The following is a 20,251-nucleotide window of genomic DNA, read 5'->3' as shown; positions in this document are numbered from 1 at the left end:
GGGGACAGCAACTTTGAGAATCCTAGTGTAGATCAGCCACCACTCCCCATCACACTTTGAGCAACACAAGATGTGATCCAGCCCAGAAAAGATCTAGTCAACAGGGTACTTGAAACTCGGGTAGCTGTTTATACAAGGTTTCCCAGTACTGCTGATGGAGATGAACCAGTATAAGCGACAGTGAGAAATCTCTGCAAGATTTCCCTGATGTAGACAAGACCAGTGAGTCAATATCTGAGCTAGGAATACAACGCTACAAATCCTGGCTCCCTCGCCTATGCTTAGACTATATTCAGCTCTGAAGAGCCCAATAGATCTATTTTCACAGATGCATGGGAAAACCACTGGACTCCTACTAACATATTTTCCAGGAGATTTGGAATCTTTTTACCGCTAGCAATAAACCTCAATTATCTATTTTTGCAATATTTCAAAACTGCTGGTTTGTTTTGGAACAAACAGCTAAAAAAAGGATTAAAAGAAAAACAAACATTACAAGGATAAGCCATTACCAAAGTGCAGAGACCATTCACCCTGCTTTTTAACCAGAAAACTTTTTTAGTTTGCAGAGAGATCAAAAAGCAGCTTTGTGGTACAACAGTACAAGACTTAATCCCAGTGGGGAAAGGGTCCAACTCCATTAGAAAATGTGCTCATTACCATCTGCACAAAACAAGTCCCCCCACTTTGAAACACAGATCCACACATCCAGTCCCTCTTTTTTAAAGTACGCTGTACCTGAGCGCACCACGAACCACACGGTCCGCCCCGCAGGTGAAAGAGCAAAGATGGCCTCATAATTCACCCACATACAGGCAAGCCTCTAAAGTATTTATGTAGTCGTTATTTTGCACATGTAGAATATAACACCCCTTCCCTTAAAAGGGATATGGACCCTCTCCTGCATTCCTTGAGCACCCCGACTAGCTTCCCGGGGGTTTTGGGTGCCCAAGGAAGGTGGGATTGGGGGCCCCTAACGAAACACATCCTCCAATGCAACGCAGCCCTGCCGAATGCGGGAGCGGCTATGGGAAGGTGGTCTCTGGGCTCTCGCTCTCTACCTTTTAGTCTTGGGGAATAAGTGGGGGGCGGGAAGGCGGTGGGTTCATGCATTAGTCCTGAGTGCCCCCTGCCTAAAGCAGAGGCGCAGGCTGTTTTCCTCCGTGGGAAGTTCCCCGGCTTGCTGCACTTCCTAAGGATACAATGGCGACACGCTCCCACCTACCGGAATCCTGAAGGGGCGGCAGGACGCCAGCACACACAGACATTTGCCGCGGCGGCTGCTCTGTGCTCCTCCATCGCGCGCAGCTCTACCCAGCGGCCTGGCGCGGCTCAGCTGCTGGCCGTAGACAAAACCCAGCCTAGCGGGCGCGCTCCGCTCGCTCCGCACCCCAGGCCCCGGGCGGGCCACGTTCTAACCCCTCCCTCCCGTCGACGTCATTTCAGGGAAACGGGCGGCTCGCGCCGGGGATGGAACCTTGAGCCGCTGAGGCTTCGAAAATCGAAACCAGCCTGTTCTGAGCCGCCGCCGCCGCCCGGAGCTTAAGGCGGGGCAGGGCGGGGCGGGGGGAGAGCAGGTCTTGTCGCCCACCCGCGCCGCTTGCACGTTGGGAGGCATCCCCTGTACCGCTCACTAGGGATTTCGCCCCCCGTGTTAACCTACCTGTAAGGTGCTTAATGATGTCTTTATTAGGTGCTAGGAAGGGCAACGTGAGGAGTGACAGCCCAAGCCTTGGATGACCAATCTGAACTTCCCCCCTCAGTTTTGGAATCCAGATCCTAGGGGTTGTTTCTGACCATGAAGATGCTTACAGGGCCGCTGCGACGTTTAAAATTGGGATTTCAAACTTCCCCAAACTTTGGGTCCTGTGTTTTAGTCCTCGCTCTGAAAACCTTTGGGTGCAAAAGGGATTTCGCTGTAGGGTTCCCTGGGACATTTACCTTTCATATCATTTTAAAGTGAAAACGAAAAACGAAACACAAAAGCTTATGCCCAAATAAATCTGTTAGTCTTTAAGGTGCCACCGGACTCCTTGTTTTTGTGGATACAGACTAACACACGGCTACCCCCGCTACTTGATTTTAAAGTGCATGATTCAAAATTATGCTTCTGAACAATACATTATTAGTAGGGCTGTTGATTAATCGCAGTTAACTCATGCGATTAACTCAAAAAAATTGATTGTGATTAATCGCACTGTAAAATAATAGAATGCCAACTGAAATTTATTGAATATTTTGTATGTTTTTCTACATTTTCAAATATATTGATTTCAATTACAACACAGAATACAAAGTGTACAGTGCTCGCTTTATATTATTTTTATTACAAATATTTGCACTATAAAAATGATAAACAAAAGAAATAGTATTTTTCAATTCACCTCATACAATCTCTTTATCGTGAAAGTTTGTAGTGGAATCTCTTTATCGTGAAAGTTTAACATACAAACGTCGAATTTTTTTTTGTAAATTAACTTTGCACTCGGAAACAAAACAATGTAAAACCTAAAAGTCCACTCAGTCCTACGTCCTGTTCAGCCAATTGCTAAGACCAACAAGTTTGTTTTATATCTACAGGAGATACTGCTGACTGCTGCTTATTTACAATGTCACCTGAAAGTAAGAACAGGCGTTCACATGGCCCTTTTGTAACCAGCATTGCAAGGTATTTATGTGCCAGATATGCTAAATGTTCATATGCCCCCTCATGCTTCAGCCACCATTTCAGAGGATATATTTCCATGCTGATGATTCTCGTAAAAAAATAATGCATTAATTCAATTTGTGACTGAACTTCTTTGGGAGAATTGTATGTCTCCTGTTCTGTTTTACCTGCATATATTTCATGTTATAGTAGTCTTGAATGATGACCCAGCACATGTTGTTCATTTTAAGAACACTTTCACGGCAGATCTAACAAAATGCAAAGAAGGTACCAATGTGAGATTTCTAAGGATAGATACAGCACTCGAGCCAAGGTTTAAGAATCTGAAGTGCCTTCCAAAATCTGAGAGTGATGAGGTATGGAGAATGCTTTCAGAAGTCTTAAAAGAGCAACGCTCAGATACAGAAACTACAGAACCCAAACCACCAAAAAAGAAAATCAACCTTCTGCTGGTGGCATCTGATTCAGATGATGAAAATGAACGTGTGTCGGTTGGCTCTGTTCTGGATCCTTATCGAGCAGAACCTGTCATCAGCATGGACACGTGTTCTGGAATGGTGGTTGAAGATGAAGGGCTATATGAATCTTTACCGCATCTGGCATGTAAATATCTTGCGATGCCAGCTACAACAGTGCCATGCAAAAAACTCCTATTCTGACTTTCAGGTGACATTGTAAACAAGACGTGGCAGCACTATCTCTTGCAAATTGTAACCAAAGATTTTTGTCTGAGTGATTGGCTAAAGTAGGACTGAGTAGACTTGTAGGTTCTAAAGTCTGACATTGTTTTATTTTTGAATACAGTTATTTTTTGTACATAGTTCTACATTTGTAAGCTAAACTTTCATTATAAAGAGATTGCACTACAGTATTTGTATGAGGCGAATTGAAATATACTATTTTTTTCTCCAGTGCAAATATTTGTAATAAAAATAAATATTAAGTGAGCACTGTACACTTTGTATTCTGTGTTGTAATTGAAATCAATATATTTGAAAATGTAGAAGACACCCAAAAATATTTAAAAAAATGGTATTCTATTATTAACAGTTAAATACACGATTAATCGCAATTAATTTTTTAATCACGAGATTAATCGTGATTATTTTTTTTAATTGCTTGACAGCTCTAATTATTGGGAGACAGCACGGGGTCAGTGAATAGAGAAAAAGACTGAAACAGCAGAGATTCTGTCTTAGCTTTAAGGACCAAGTTAAGGACCATTAACTTGCTGCGTGACCGGGTGTAAGTCTGTTAAGACCTAGTGTTCAGTGGTAGGTGTGAACGGTCAACGTGTATGCAAATCATGCTTTCTGTTTTCCCATCTATTTCGTAGGGATGATATTATGTACCCCATCTTCAGAAAGTACTGTAGGATTCTTGGATAATGTGTTCTAGAAGTATTATTATTAGTACTTCGCAAAGTATTGCTAATTGGAGGATTTAAAAAAAAAGGTGTAATATTTTCAATGCCTCAGTGACTTACTTAACATATAAGTATGTAGAGTATTCATATATATTAAGTTTCAGTAGCATCTTTCATCACAAAACACTTTACAATAATTAATTAACGATGCCTCACAACACCTCAGTGAGGTAGGTAATTATTTCTGAACTCATTTTAGTGTGAGACAACCCTTGTGTATAAGGAAACCTCACATTTTTAAGCAATTTGAAACTTTCACATGCCACTTTCTACCTTTTTTTTAATTAAAGAAAGCAAATTGATAGCCTACAGCAAAGATGAATAACTTGCCAATGTATCTTTCAGTAACTGTTTTTGTTCTAAACAAAACTTTTAAAATGAGGCATTTCAATAGAGTGAAAGCTGCTACAATCGACTGATCTCTGAATATACACAAGGTCTTACAGGCTGACAAGTCTGTCTTCTACACAGAACATTTTCAGAATTTCTACTGCTGTCGCACCACATGTGCGGTACTAGCAACTGTGCTGTCACGAGAGATTTTTACAACCACATAATTTAACTTTGATCAGAGAAAATCTAGACAACACATTGGCAAAAACACCTTGTGCATGGTCTACACTAGTGCTCCCGCAGTTGCTAGGATCCGTGCAGCTGTATCAGTGCTAGAACAAGAGGAGAACTTTAGAAACTGTGTAATTTTATTTATATATATTAAGTGAGCTGAAGAAGACAAAGTCCCTGGGTGAGATGCAGCAGTTCTTACTCCAGCAAAACTCGCACTAACTGGACAAAACGTATATAAGCCTGTTGCCGGGGCTGAGTAATGGAAGGCTGGCTCAAAGAGGTGAAGGCCGGCTCATAGAGGTGAAGGCCAGTTCACCTGAAGTTTGGTGCAAACTTGAAACTAGACATCCATTCTGGGTCATCACACTTAAATGCGGGCACACAGTTTCACTTTACCCGTCCCACTTTAATTCTGATAAAAATTCTTGCAAAATTCTGCTACAGAATTCAGCAGGAACTATGAGCTGGAACACTCTCACAGCAAACATGCATTATGGTATCTCCAAGAGAACAGTCATACATTTGAAATGAGTCACAATATAGCAACTGAAACTTAGTTTGTTTCTTTTTCTTCTGCACCCAGCTTTACAAATGAAACTTGGCAGTAAGCAGAACAATAGCCCATGTGAAATCTTTCCCTCCCATTGAAAGTGAAAGCAACAATGCCAAATGCTGCAGCCCTACTCCACACAAGTATGCCAGGCTTCTGGGAACTGCTAAGTTTCACCTTTAAAGTTGAGTGTGGAAGAAATAGAAACTGAATGGAGATGGACCCTTTTATGGAGCAGTACTGAGTGTCCAGAGGCACAAGCATGCTTGCTAGCAAGAATGGTGGTAGTAGTGGCAATATTTTGCCAATATAGCTTATGCCAGCTTCCCTGAGCAAAATGAACTATACCAGCAAAAGCATAATTTCGCCAATATAACTGTCTGCACTAGGGGTTTTTGCCAGTACAGCTATGTCAGTCACAGATAATACCTCATCACACCCCTAACCAACATAGTTATGTCAGCAAAAATTTGTCATGTAAACCTGGCTACAAGGCACCTAAATACCCATATAAATGCATCCACAATAGAAGTTATACCAGCATAACTATTTCAATAAAAAAAATCATAACCCCAACTGAAATAGTACAAAAACTATGTGTAAACCAGACCTACGTGCCTTTATAATTTGCACCCTTTGCTGAGGAGGGGGCTTTCACTTCTGATGGGGCTTCCCTAAAACCAGTCACACTTCCCTCCCCAGCAGTGCAGGCAGGTCAGTTTGGGCACCCGGAGCAGCCAGTAGAGACATAAATCACTACCGGGACAGGAGGGCTGGCAGTCATGCGTGTGAGAGAGAGACATTCAGTCCCTCTCGCTCACTATTATGGCATGCTTGGAGAGGCAGGGTTTTTGGGTGTGTCTGAGGAGGTAGGCATGGGGCAGGCTCTGTCCCCTCAGGCAGAACAGAATGTAGCAGCCTCCCTGCTTAGTGAATTGTTCCCATTGTTCTTAGTGAATTCCCCCAGGAGTATAAAACAGGTGTAAACATTTTAAGGCTCCCTTGAATTGCCAGAGTGGTGTAAAAGAGCCTTATTGTAAAGGACAGTGTGCCTTATAAATGCTTACGGTGCTTTAGTGATTAGAACTGGTCTAAATTTTTAGACTGAAAAACTGAACTCCTGTAAAGAGTTAATAAGTAATCTAGTTAGACATGCATTAGATTCTGGTTTTGTTTAAACTGCTAATAAAATAAGTTGTGCGAATGGAATGTATATTCCTGTTTTTGTGTCTTTTTGTAACTTAAGGTTTAGCCTAGAGGGATTCTCTATGTTTTGAATCTGACTACCCTGTAAGGTATTTACGATCCTGATTTTACAGAGGTGATTCTTTTACTTTTTCTTTAATTAAAATTCTTCTTTTAAGAACCTGATTGCTTTTTCATTGTTCTTAAAATCCAAGGGTTTGGGTCTGTGTTCACCTACGCAAATTGATGAGGATTTTTATCAAGCCTTCCCCAGGAAAGGGGGTGTAGAACTTGGAGGGGAAAGACGTTTCCAAGTGGGCTCTTTCCCTGTTATATTTGTTAGATGCTTGGCGGCGGCAGCATCTAGGTCCAGGGACAAAAGGTAAAATAGTTTGTACCTTGTGGAAGTTTTAACCTAAGCTGGTAAAAATAAGCTTAGGGTTTTTTTCATGCAGGTCCCCACATCTGTACCCTAGAGTTCAGAGTGGGGAAGGAACCTTGACAAGCCCTAAGGATGCATTGTGCACCAGGGCCCAGGGAACCTGACTGTAGGGGCTTCAATCAACCCGGCCAGAGCGGTGGCTCAGCAGGGAAGAGTGACTAGGGGATGAAGCAGCCCTGGGCTCCCTGGGGGTAGGGCGCAGGGGTGGGAGGTGAAGAGGGTGCTAAGCACTTGCCCCAGGGGCTGCTGTGGAGCCTGCAGGTTTGGGGCATGAATAGGCTGGAAATCGCTCCCCCCCAGTCCCCACTCCAGAGCATAGCTGAGGGGAAGAGAGCCTTCCCCGTGCCAGTGCTGTGTGAGACTTTGGCACATGCAGGGCTCAGCTCCTCCTGGCCAGCATCCCGGGTTGGAGGGTCTTGGGCTTTCCCAGGGCACTAGCCCAGCCAGAGGCAGTGGGTGAAGGAAGGAGCCTGCCGGCCAGGCTGCTGGTGAGCTGAGCACTCTGACCAGGGCAGGGGTTCTCTGCACAGTGCTGGGAACGGGACATGCCCCACCCGTGGGAATATGGAGGAGCAGCAGGGCTAGAGGGGGAGTGAAGAGGCAAAGCAGGGAGAGGACAGCAAGATGGGGAGCACATAAAGGGCCAACGGGTGGGCAACAGAGGCGACACATAACTGGCTGCCACCTGGCACCTGCCTGCACTCACCAGCCACCGCAGTTCGCAGCACACAACGAGTGCCAGCCTGAAGCAGGACAGGGTGGGGGTAGGCCGCAGTAGGGACTGTGCTAATGGACCAGCAGGGGGAGCGGCTGGCCCTGCACACTGCATCTTCATCCCACCACAAGCCTTGCACACCCACTCCCATCGTCGGCCACTGGACTCTCCCCCCCCGACTCACCGCTGGTGGGACTGTCGCTAGTGAGCGAGTATCTGGCCAGGATTGATGTGAGGGAGACAGAAAATATGAGACAATTTGCCCGCTTTTAAGAAAAAGTCAGGACACCTGCAGGAGGGCTTAAATACAGGACTGTTCCTTTAAAAATGGGACAACTGGTCACCCTAATCTGAGGGCTTGTGAGCGAGGAGGTGAATTTAAAGTGCACTAGCTACTATGAACCAACTCCCCTTATGAACACTCTTACTGCACACTAATAGTGCCCTCAGGTGGTTTAGCTTAATACAGTTCCAAGGTGAGTGCACAGTAAGAGTGTCCACATGGGGAGTTTGGGCAGAGAACTAGTGCACACCAGCTACTGTGGGCTTCTTCCCCTGCAAAGACAAGCCCTGAGTTTCTATTTAGATAGAATCCTGTTCAAGATTAATGCAAGGCAGTTTTGGTGTGTGTAGAACCTTCATTTTCATGCACTGTCCGTGGAAGTGACTTGAACTGGGCAGAGTTGGTATAAACACGTGGCCTTCTATAACTGGTGTTACTATTTGTAACGTTACACTCCCTATGCTTATGATAAACTTTTTGCAAGATGGCTCATGTAAGATATCATTGGAAAGGTTATGATTTATTGAATGTGATTATCCAATTTGTATGCCTGTATCATTTCTGGTTTCAGAGTAGCAGCCCTGTTAGTCTGTATCCGCAAAAAGAAAAGGAGTACTTGTAGCACATTAGAGACTAACAAATTTATTTGAGCATAAGCTTTCTGTATCTGAAGTTAGGAATATTAATCATGTATCTGTATTTCAAATGTGCTACTTTGGGTGTCACCCACAACTCATCCTTCAGGTACAACAATGAAAAAGCCAGACAGGGCTGATGGCCCATTAGCAAAGACAATGGACTGTGAAAGAGCTTAGTCTTCCTGTGGATGCCCAAGACAGCCTACGAGTAATGGCTGCTAAAACCCTGCAGAGACATGGGTCTGAGTCACCTGGTTCTGGGCCTCCCCCCCGTTGGGATGCCAGTGTTTTTCCACTGGAAGACAAAGGGTTCCCTTCATACACAAAAGCTATATAAGGCAGGGGAGTGATATCATCGTGGTTCTCCTCTGCTTCCCCACCCAAAGAGACACTGAAAAACACTTTGAAGCAAGAACTGAAGTGAGGGGAGAAGGGTTGAGCCCAGGCTGGAAGGGCGTCCAGTCTGAGTGGAAATACCTGAAGTTTCAAGCTGCAGGCCACTGCTGTTGGCTTTCAAGACTCTCTGTAATCTGCCTGTGACAATATTTAGGGGAGAAATTACTATTTGTAGCCAATTTCTTTAGTGAATCAAGCTTAGTTTGCATGTTTTGTTTTATTTGCTTAGTAATCTGCTTTGTTCGGTTTGCTATCCCTTTAACCACTTAAAATCTGCCTTTCATAGTTAATAAAATTTGTTTTGGGTATTATTAAACCCATCTTATGCAATTTCTAATTGGGGCGGGGCAAGGAGCTGTGCATATCTCTCTTCACACTGAGGAACAGGGTGAATTTTTATGAGCTTGTGTGTGCAGATTTTTCTATACAGTGCAAGACAGTATTATTTTGGGTTTATCTCCCAAAAGGGGCGGGCACATGACTGCTGGGTGAGTCATCTCATACAGAGCTGACTTCAGTCTGTCTGCAGCTGCGTGTGGCCCTACCTCTGTGTGTGTGTGCTGCAAGAAGCCGGAGAGCCTAATTCAGCAAAACAGGGAGAGGGAATCCAGGCTGGTGGAGCAGGAGAGGCTCAGTGAAACCCCAGTACATCAGGTGGCATCCTGGACAGGGGGGGTCCAACCCGTCACACTATTGATATGTAATGGGCTCTGAAGACTAACAAAAAGTTAATGATCCTGCATACCAAGTAAAACTGGAAGTGCTAAAAGCAGATATGCCAAACCCTATATCAAAGTAACTGACTGGAGATGAGTTATTGACAATCCTCAGCAGGCAATAGAAGTGGGGAGCAATAGTAAATGCCCCAAATGGAATGGAAGAAGAAAAACTAAGTGATGTGTAATTCTATAACTTTCAACCCTCTGGAGACTGGCCAAGCTTACTGGAGGGAGAGAACAAAGAAACCTGGTTGCTATAAGAAACACAGTGCATATCTACATAGGGAAATTTACCAGCCTGATTATATAGGTATAATTTTACCACTATAATTATACCGGTATAACTCTTTGTTTGGAAACTCTTATTCCAGAATAAGAGTCTTTTTCCACTTTAGTTTATACTGTTTTGCTATCTCTCGGCTTTTGGACTCACACACTTCTGTGGGTCCAGGGCATAAGGACCATACGGATGGTCCAGCCATACCATCCCTGGTACTGCCAGTTGCATCACAACCACCACTCATTGTCCTGCTTTGCCAGTACCAATTAGATTTCTTTTGCAAGAGGATCTTTGAGTGTTGGAAGAACTTGAATCCCCTCTACTAAATATCAAGAGGGATCTTCTGCAGATACTGCCATACCTCCCAGATGCTACCGCACCCACAGGTGAAGGCATGGCAGCCAGTACCAACACAACTTCTGGTACGAACACAGCCACCGGTGCAGACATCTTTAGCCCCCACAACTCCTCCTGCCTCTATAGGAACAGGAGAAGATACCTCCTCAGACTCAGATGTCCATCCAAAATTTCTCTACCTCCCTGCCTGAGATGTCTCCCAAGGAAGAGACCCCATGAACCAGACAATGACCGATTTAACCACCTCTCTGGCAGGAGCACTCTTGGGGTCCCTCCCCCTTCCCTCATGCCTTTCTGGAATCCTTGGATGCTACACAGAGGCCAGTTCTATAGGATACCCTCATGCAAAAGGATCCACCAAGGGGCAACCCCTGGTACCACAGGACTCACTCCCCTCCTCAAGAAGACCCTCTAGAACAGTGGTTCTTAACCTGGGGTGCTCGCACCCCCTGGGGTGTAAGACGCCCTTTCTGGGGGTGCAAGACATGCCAGATTTTTTAGAAAGTAAATCATCGAAAATACAAATTAGGCACAGGCACATAAGTACAACTACTTTGTTTCATCAAACCTATGTATTTATTAACATTATACATTTAACAATTACTGTTATATACAAACAAAATATATCTAGGTTTAAAGAACTGACCTACTTCAATGATTTTTGATAAGGGGTACGAGAACATATTTTGAGAGCCAAAAGGGGTGCAGGCTGCAGTAAAGGTTAAGAACCACTGCTCTAGAAGAACAAGAGCTGAGAGTTGAGGAAGAAGCAGTGCCATCTAACAAGTTGTCCTCCTCACCAAATGAGGCTGTTATGCCTCTTCTCCCTCCCTACGCGGATAACTTCAAAGTCTTCCAAGAGGATAGCTAAGTCGTTGCAGGTCCCCTTGGAAGAGGTGCAGGAACCACAGCATGCCCTAGTAGATATCCTACATACCTCTCTGCATGGCAAAATAGCCTAACCTAAATATGTCACCAGCTTGAACAGTATGGCAAACACCAGTCACTATCTCATCTATTTGCAAGAGGGTGGACAAAAAAAATACTGCATACCTGCAACAAGCTTGGAATACCTCTTCTCCCAGCCCACCACAAATTCGCTGGGGCTCAATGCCATAAAGGAAAGAAACAGAAAACATCACTCCAGATCTGCTCCTCAGGACAAGGAGCTTAAGCATCTGGTCCTTCTTGGCCACATTACAGTTCAGGATAGTTAACTACCATGGCCAAGTGGCAAAGTATGACTACACAAATTATCTCATTTTATTATGTGCCACAAGACCAGAAGGACCAGTTCCAGGCCTTCATCACTGAAGGTCAGAGGATTTCCAAAGCCTCTTTGCAGGGCTCACTGGATGCAGTGAACACAACTTTTTGCTCTATGGCAGCTGCCATAATTATGAACCGCACTTCCTGGCTGCAGTTCTCTGGACTCCTAAAGGAGGTCCAGAATACAATGGAGGATCTTTGAGGGCCCCAAGCTCTTCAGCAGGGCCACAGATGAATTCCTTCACTTATTAAAGGATTCTAGAGAGATCCTCCAATCCCTAGGCATCTACATCTCTGCAACCAAGAGAAAATTCTGACAGTCACAGACAGCACAATGGTGTCATCCTGTCCAGCACCAAACCTTCCAAAGAATCATGCAAGAAGAGGCCCAGATTCCTCAAGAAGGGCCCATCATGCACTGTCACCTCCCAGTCAGCAACTTCTTCTAACCAGCCATTTTGACCCTTCAGTCAAGGGTCATTCTGCAATCTGCCTCTTATGCTCCACCACCCTCTCACCTTCCCCTCCATCAGACAGGGATCATCTTTCTCATTTCAAACCTTCGAGAGTACATCACATCAGACAGCTAGATACTAGAAGTCATTACATCAGGCTATGCCATTCACTTCAGCTCCATCCCTTCCACGCCCCCTTCCCCTTTCAGGGGTTCTTCTCTCAAGGCAGGTCATACAATCCCTCCTGCTCCTGGCGGTGATTGAACCAGTTCTCCTCTCTTTCATTGGGAAAGAGTTCTACTGCAGGTACTTCTTGATACCCAAGACGAAAGGAAGATAGAGACCAATCATGAACCTAAGGAATCAGAACACATTCAGGATGGGAACCTTAGTAGCAATAATATTGTCATTCGATTCAGGTGACTGGTTTGTGGTCCTCAACCTTCAGGATGCATATTCTCATATAGCAATGCATCCAGCTCACAGATGCTTCCTGCAGTTTGTCATTGACAATGGCCATGGTTAGCACTGGGTTCTTCCCTTTTGCCTTTCCATTACAGAGGTCCTCTTTGTTGTTGCGGCCTACCTGTGGCTGTAGTAGAGAGAGAGAGAGCCTAGAGCACTGGGCCTGGTGCAAGACTTGAGGCCCGAACCACAGTCAAAAAAGCCAGGCTGTGCTATGAGCCAAAGTCAGGCTCTGTCATAAAGCAGACGCTTGCTTACAAGTTCACTGTCTGGTACATGAACTTGGCAAAGGTACAACAAGCCTTGCTAAAACACAGGCACTCCTAAGTACAGGACATTTATATAAACACATTCCTGGGAGATGGTACAGGAACACACTGACCCTGAGTAAGAGAAGGATGGGAGGACAGAATAATGAATGAATAATGAATGTTTTGTTCAAACCAGGAGGTACAAGGTGTAGAGTTGGTAACTAACCATATCAGGAGTGTAATACGTAACTTGTTCATATCCATGTATCAAAGAGAAATAATGAGAGGGGTACCTTTGTCCAGCCTAGAGGGCAGCATATACTCCTGCTGTTGACTCAGCTGGTCCATTGTCGTGAGCATACATGTGTTAGTGTACTTTTAACCATGGAGCCAGGGCACTAGGATCGTGCTTCATCAATAATAAACCTGGCCAAGTGCCTTCACCACCGAACCGAGTCTGTGGTCTTTCTGAGTAGTGCTATCAAGGTCTGCTGAACCAGTTATCTGTGCGGGGCTGGGACTGTATACCGAGAGAACACACACACACACACACACACACACACAACAGACAACATTGGTGACCCCAACTGTTGATTTGGTAAGTGGCGAGCTGTCTGCTGTAGGGGTTGCAACCTAACATGACAGAAAACTCCGAGCTAGGGAACCACCTAATTCCCTCCCTAGATATCTTCACAGATTTTAATAAGGTTTGGACACACTGGGTATCAAAAAAAAAAAAAAAAGCAGTCCATATGAGTTTAAAAAACAAAGTGGGGAAGAAACATGGAATAGAATCTGTAAGGCTAGGGCAGAGACTGTAGCCCTGAAAAATAATAATAAGAGTAAGAAATGTATAATATTGCAAACTATGAACAGGACTGTTAAATGGTTAAGACAACACACCACAAAATTGATGGGGCAAGTAACAGAAACAAAGAAAAAGTGAGAAGAAACAACAGAAGCAAAAAAACACTGGAAAGCACAGGAACAGAATAGAAAATTAGAAACAGCTGTAGAGAATCTGCAAAGAAGAGAAGTGCCAGCCCCCATTATAAATCTTGTTGGGCAACAACAGACTTTGGGTACTTATATAGTGCCTGAAGAATAGGGACGGAAATGGAAAAAGATGGCCCTAGCAAAATTAAAAGATGGAACATGGGATGATTGGAATGGGTGTTGCAATGGGGACATGTGGAATGACCTAGACCAGCCACCTAACAACCCATTGGCAGGGACCACCACACTGCAACCACCACTGTAGGATAAGAGCCAGGTTCTGGTAAATCCTAAACTGAGATCTAGACTGGGTCCTGTTAGAACAGGAGAAATAAGTGCACAGGAGCGAGAAGCAGCAAACAATACTGTCACTGGATTGGTAAATCATATGAAGGACAAAACGGAACAGTTCACAGAGCACATTAGGAGACAGGAGGTGCAACATGATTGCAGGGGAGTGGATAAAAAAGAATTTCAAAGTGAAAAATCAAGAGAGTGAGCAGTTTAACACCTAGAATTGATGCAGTATCACACAGAGTTACCCAGAAACAGTTAACTGCAGCAGGCAAGGACACTCCTGCAATCCATTTGGCATACAGACAAAAACAAGAGACACAAGGGGAACAAATTCAGGTTTTGGAAGAGCTGATAATCACCCCCCACTCTCCTCTCAGAGCCAGGATAAAAACCAGGGGTTATGGATTCCCAACTGCTTTAGCCCATGGAGCCCCACTCCTCCCGCAGAGCTAATAATATTACCTTCTTACTCAAATATTTATACATACCAGTTAAGTTTTCCTTTATATCTTCTCTCAGTTTGCTAAACTTGCTGCTGCTGCCTGTCCTTTAAGATAACTTGATAAAGGTAAAAACAATCTCTCTTGGCTGAGGTCTCCCTCCCCATCCTAGATTGCTCTTCCTTTCCCCCCCCCCCCCCACTTCTGCCCTCTCTTTGTTTTAAAAACTAAATGTAAAATTGTTACAGTTATTACAGAAATCTCCACTGCTAAAAAAAAGTGAAGCAACTGAAGACAAAGCAACACAACAAACAGAGAAAACAAGGTAAAAACTTCACTTTAATTAAGTCAGGCGAATTAATTATTTTAAGCCTTCAGGAATGCAACAGCTGAAAATACTCCTAACTTTCTTGAAGATATGGTTGCCAAGCAACAGAAATTCAGGTTTCTAATCCTAACCACTGACTAATATTTGAAACATGAGTTTTCCTTGTTTCCATATAGCAGTTTTTAAAATAAAGTAATGGAAAATTCCTTCAGTTACTAAATTAATATAGCAAAGTGGGCACTTAATTTTTATTAATTCTTATTAAAAAGAATTAAATGAAAAGGTAAATACTTGCTTATTTACATGTTTAACTTTTTCATTTACCTGTCTGTTTTCTAAATAATAATAATTTTGAGCTCTTAATGCCTTATCTTGTATAGTTATGAATACAATTCTGACACCATTCATCTTTAATTGTAAGTTGTCACGTATGTTGTCCTGTGTCCTTGTATTGTGTGTGTGTCACGAGTTGTTTGTTTTAATTCTGTTGCAACAAAAATCTATTTTATACTTTTTTTTAAATGTAAGTGGTACCACATTATTTTAATATTACAGTTGGGGTATAACCATCATACTATTATTAATAACCAACTAATTTTTGCAAACCTCAAAAATGCCTCATTTATAAATACATACGTATACATATATTTTTGCCTCAACAAATAATGCAACTGCAAACAAAAACAATTTCCCTTTTATTAATCATGGCTTTTTATTCAAAGAGAAAATTGTAAGGGGAAACTTCAACATTAATGCAAAGGTAACATTAACAAAATGTCAATTTCTTGTTTGGGTTCTTATAAAAGTTGTTTATGCATTAAATAATAAGATATAGTTATTAGAATGTTATAACAAAAATGGTTTAAAATATATTACAATATATACTATGTCTGGTTATGTTGCAAAATGTTAAAGCTAACCAAACAATTTCAACAGGTTTCCAGCTTTGCCTCCCAAATACAACCAAGTGTCATAAAAGTTTAATACTCTCAATGTGTTTATATAGACCTGCATTTAAAATTAAGTTTGGTTTACTTTTTATACTCTTTTCTTTTATGTTATGTTAAAAGGACATACTGGTTGTTAAAGTTTGTGCTTCTAAACAGTTAAAAGTGGAATTGGTATCACAAGCAAATTAACTCTGAAAAACTTGGATAAAAATTCTGTTACTAACTCTTTTGCTAAAACAGAGTGCTCAGCAGGAGAGAGCAGTACACTTCTCAGAAGATTGTGAGCACCTATTTTAGCAGTCGAGAAGTATATTTATTATGAAAAATTAGTAATGCACATGTTAAGTGAAAAGGAACATCTATGCAACAACTGCAAAAGTATCTAAAACAGGTTTATTTGTGCTAAAGAATTGGGAAAATCAGAACAAAAGTATAGCTTGTGTTATAAAAGACTTGGTCCCTATTACACTGTAAACAAACTAAATTAAATTAATCTGTATATTAAATTTGGGTTACCAGAGAAATGTAAAACAAACAAGCAAAAATCTTTATTATGTGAACCAAGATAAGTTGTTTAAGGATGCATCCCACAGACCGAAGACAGCAGAAATTATCAGTGCACAGTGAAGAAACGCCTGGGCATCCAGAAAAGAAAAATGAAGTTCTTTATAACTAACAGACTGGTCAACTACACCTCAGTCTACCATATATGGACAATTAAGTAGGCAATCAGCTAGAAACCACTGGACCAGGCCTAACTGTCATTTAAACTGTATATTATTGAGCAAGTGAATTCACGTGCCTGTGGTTTTAAATCCTTATCACTGAAGTATGGATGAATTTGGCTACTATGTAAAAAGCAACTGTATTATTGCTGTATACTTCTTTGTTAATTAATATACTAGCATCTTATCAGGAATGTGCACAAGACTGGAGGGCTGGGCAAAAGACTATTTGCAGTTTGGTATTTCTCAAAATAGGAGACTCCAAAATCTAAGCAGAATTATGGGTTACATTTCAAGATTATCTGAATCTGGAATATCCATTTGGAATGAGGGTAATATGAAATATATAACTATTTCGACCACCAGGCAACGGAACTGTCTCTGAACCTGTACTTCATGGTATGAAGAGCCTGGCTACCGAAGAAACAGTATCTCACTGATAATGTGCATGGCATTGCTGAACTGTTTATCCCAATACAAGTACAATATCAAGAAACTAACTGCAGCAAACAATATGAAGGCAAGGAAAAAACAAATTGGTCAAGAAATTATTTGTAATGCTTACGCATAAGCCTCTACACAGGGACCCCCTGGCCTGCAGCGTCAGATGGAACAACCAGGCCCCCCCCGTGCAGTTGTTCGGGACCCCCGGCAGCTCCCACAACTCTAAGCGCCACGCAGAACCACTTGCAGACCGGCCTGCCAGCCCCCTAAATGTCAAGTCATGACACGGGATCAGCCAATAGGAACGAGCGCGTTCGCGAACACAAGTAACCACCTCCCTACCCCCCCCATCATTCCCCGCCCCCAGGGTGCGGGCAGGGAACGATGGGAGTTGTAGTTCTGCGCCACACAGCTGCTGGACCAGCCCCGCCGATTGACACCTGCGCCTTCCAATCGGCAGCTGCCAAGGCTCTCGCCGCAACGGTTTGGCGCGAGTCTGCTGGGTTCGCGACCCTACTTTGCCGCGCGCCCGCAGGACCCCCCCCCCTTCCCCTCCTCGCTCCTCCCACTTGGGTCTGGTGGTCTCCCTTTCCCCGCTCAGAGATCCCGGCCCCTCAGCATCTCCCCCCCGGGCCCGGGTGCGCCTCATGGCGCTGATGGCTGGCGTGATCCGGCGGCTGGACGAGGTCGTGGTGAACCGCATCGCGGCCGGCGAGGTCATCCAGAGGCCGGCCAACGCCATCAAGGAGATGCTGGAGAACTGGTAACGCGGCCGGGGGGGAGGGCACCTGCCCGATACACCCCCGGGCCGCGCACGCGGGCAGGGGGCTGGGCGGTTGGTGCGCGTGGCGGGGGCAAGCGGCAGTTACGCTCAACGCAGCCCGACCGGCTTCGGTCCTGGCGCCCGCCGGCGGCGCTCCGGTGCCCCCGGGCGCATCGCTGGGGTGCCCCCATCTCGCCACGGAAGCTGGGGGTGGCTGGAAGTGGCCGCGAACGTGCCCTGCGGCTGCCCTGAGGGCGAAGGGCAAAGGCCGCTCCTGGGGGCGGGAAACGCCACCCTTGGGGTTCTCCTTCGCGGGCGCTGCCCTTTAGTTAGGCGAGGGTTGCCAACCTCCCACTCACACAAACCCCAGCACCGAGGCCCCGCCCCTTCCCCAAGGCCCCGCCTCTTGCTCACTCCATCCCCCCCCCCTCTGTCTACCCTCACTCGCTCATTTTCACCGGCCTGGGCGCGGGGTTGGGGTGCAGGGGGGGGCTGAGGGATTCGGAGTGGGCTGCGGGTTGGGATATGGGCTCTGGGCTGGAGGTGTGGGCTCTGGGTGGGGCTGGGGAGGAGAGGTTCAGGATCCCCTGGTGGGGATACAGGCTAGGGAAGGGGATTGGGCTGGGAGGGGTTGCAGGCTCCGGGCTGCGGGGGTGGAGCTGAGGGGTTTGGAGTGTGGGAGGGGATATGGGCTCTGGGCTCCGGGTGTGAGGTTTCAGGTGTGAAGCCAGAAATGAGGGGTTTATGGTGTGGGAGGAGGCTCTGGGCTGGGGTAGGGAATGGGGGGGAGCTATGAGGGCTCCAGCTGGGGGGTGTGGGGTCTGGTGGCGGTCTGGGGATCAGGGATTTGGGGTGCACAAGGGTGCTCCAGGCTGGAACTGAGGGGTTTGGAGGGTGGGAGGGGGATCAGCGCTGGGGTAGGAGATGGGGGTGTGGGGTGGATGAGGGCTCTGGCTGGGGGTGCAAGCTCTGGAGTGGGGCTGGGGATGAGGGGTTCAGGGTGGGGGAGGGTGCTCTGGGCTCTTTTGTAGGGCAGGGGGTTGGGGCATGGGAGGGGGTTGGGTGCAGCCTCTGGGCAGAGCTTACCTCAAACAGCTCCCAGAAGCAGCAGCATATCCCCCCTCTGGCTCCTACACAATGGCACGGCCAGGCAGCTCTGTGTACTGCCCCGTCTGCTGGTGCTGCCCCTGCAGCTCCAATTGGCTGAGGTTCCTGGCCAGTGGGAGCTGCAGAGCCAGTGCTTGGGGTGGGGGCAATGTGCAGAGGCCCCTGGCTGCCCCTGTGTGTAGGAGCCAGAGGGAGGACATGCTGCTGCTTCTGGGAGCCGTGTGGAGCCAGGGTAGGCAGGGAGCCTACCTTAACCCCGCTGTGCTGCCAACCAGACTCTTAACGGCTTGGTCAGTAGTGCTGACCGGAGCTGCCAGGGTCCCTTTTCGACAGGGCAAACTGGACCCCTGGCAACCCTAATTTAACCCCTTGGTGCCTGTAGGCATCACACCCCCAGTGTGCTGCTGGGATTGGAGAAAATGGGCTAACAGTCCCTGACAGCATTAAACTGCATAACTCTTCCCCCCCTCACCCCCCCCCCCCCTTACTGGCAGCTTTGGGCTACAAGGTTTATTGCATGATATATCAGTCAGAAAAGAAGGGACTGGCTCCCGGTGTCTTTGCCTTTTGGTGGCCTGGCTCCAGAATGGGGGGGGAAGAGAAAAATAGGGGAGACTGATGCCATGACCCCAAAAACCCTCACAGCAGCCATGCTGAAAGGTTAGACTCATTGCTGTTAGCTGTTTAGTGATTGTTATGAGAAGAGGGAGGGAGGGGGCATAATATAAATTGCAGTATAATTGCAGACTAGATTTCTTTGAAAGAAAATGTCACTTAACTGGACACTGAGAGATGCTTTGCTTTTTGCAGTTTGGATGCCAAATCTACCAGCATCCAGGTGATCGTTAAGGAAGGAGGTCTGAAACTCATTCAGATCCAAGATAATGGGTGTGGAATCAGGGTAGGTAAACCTACTGGACAGGTACAGGTTGGTGTAGTGCTTACTTGTGGACTTTGTTTTCAGACATTCATCATAAATTTTTCCCTGCCTTAAGAAATTGTGGAAATAGAAATGAAATGTTAATGCGTGTCTGTCTGTCTTATATAGAAAGAAGATTTGAATATTGTGTGTGAGAGATTCACTACAAGCAAATTGCAAAAATTTGAAGATCTGGCTAGTATTTCTACATATGGGTTTAGGGGAGAGGTAAGTTTATGATTAACAGCTTTTTCATTGCTACTATGTGTTGTAAAGGGATGTAGTTAATTTCTGATTCCTGAAGTCATTTTTAAAAGATCGAGTTTCTTATGAGACTCCATCTTGGCGCTGAGTATGGTTGGTGTGCATGTGGGGGAGTGTTTAGGGTGGAGGTAGAGTGCAAGGAAAAGAGTGATGTGGAATCCAGGAAGTGTGTGTTAACTGCGGGGGATGGGTAGACAAATCTATTTAAGTGATCTGGCGAAGATTAGTTTTTGGGGTCACTTTGGTCCTCTTCCCCCATTGATATTTGAGCACTAGGGAGCATGTTGGTTCTCCCCCAGAAGAGATGGAGCAGTGTGGGTTGGGGAGAGTAAAGAGGAGGAGATTGTTGGAA

General features: G+C 45.2%; 2 protein-coding genes across 7 annotated transcripts in view; one reads left to right on the top strand and one right to left on the bottom strand.

Moving 5' to 3' along the window:
* The window catches only part of TRANK1 (tetratricopeptide repeat and ankyrin repeat containing 1), a 92,320-nt gene extending 75,243 nt beyond the window's left edge, over positions 1-17,077 (bottom strand). For 2 of the 5 annotated variants that reach the window (XM_048838982.2, XM_075125647.1), the window contains exon 1: positions 1,226-1,439. Coding sequence is in view for 1 of the 5 variants with exons in the window: in XM_075125647.1 (XP_074981748.1) it covers positions 1,226-1,299 (74 nt within the window). In the remaining 4 variants the exon portion in view is untranslated. Of the gene's footprint in view, positions 1-1,061; positions 1,172-1,225; positions 1,440-14,447; positions 14,467-16,967 lie in introns of those variants that run through there. The other 3 variants (XM_048838983.2, XM_075125646.1, XM_075125645.1) reach the window with 3 other exon arrangements.
* Positions 17,078-17,246: 169 nt separating this feature from the next.
* MLH1 (mutL homolog 1) overlaps positions 17,247-20,251 on the top strand; it is a 38,002-nt gene continuing 34,997 nt past the window's right edge. Inside the window, exons 1-3 of one of the 2 annotated variants that reach the window (XM_048838987.2) lie at positions 17,247-17,609; positions 19,527-19,617; positions 19,765-19,863. In XM_048838987.2, coding sequence (XP_048694944.2) covers positions 17,494-17,609; positions 19,527-19,617; positions 19,765-19,863 — 306 coding nt within the window. In that variant the 5' untranslated portion in view covers positions 17,247-17,493. Of the gene's footprint in view, positions 17,610-18,873; positions 19,377-19,526; positions 19,618-19,764; positions 19,864-20,251 lie in introns of those variants that run through there. The other variant, XM_048838989.2, reaches the window with a different exon arrangement.

The sequence above is a fragment of the Caretta caretta genome, chromosome 2 (genome assembly GCF_965140235.1).
Source record: "Caretta caretta isolate rCarCar2 chromosome 2, rCarCar1.hap1, whole genome shotgun sequence".
In the NCBI taxonomy this organism is placed as follows: Eukaryota; Metazoa; Chordata; order Testudines; family Cheloniidae; genus Caretta; species Caretta caretta.
Note: the sequence above shows the minus strand (reverse complement) of the source record. Positions and strands in the feature narration are given on the sequence as shown.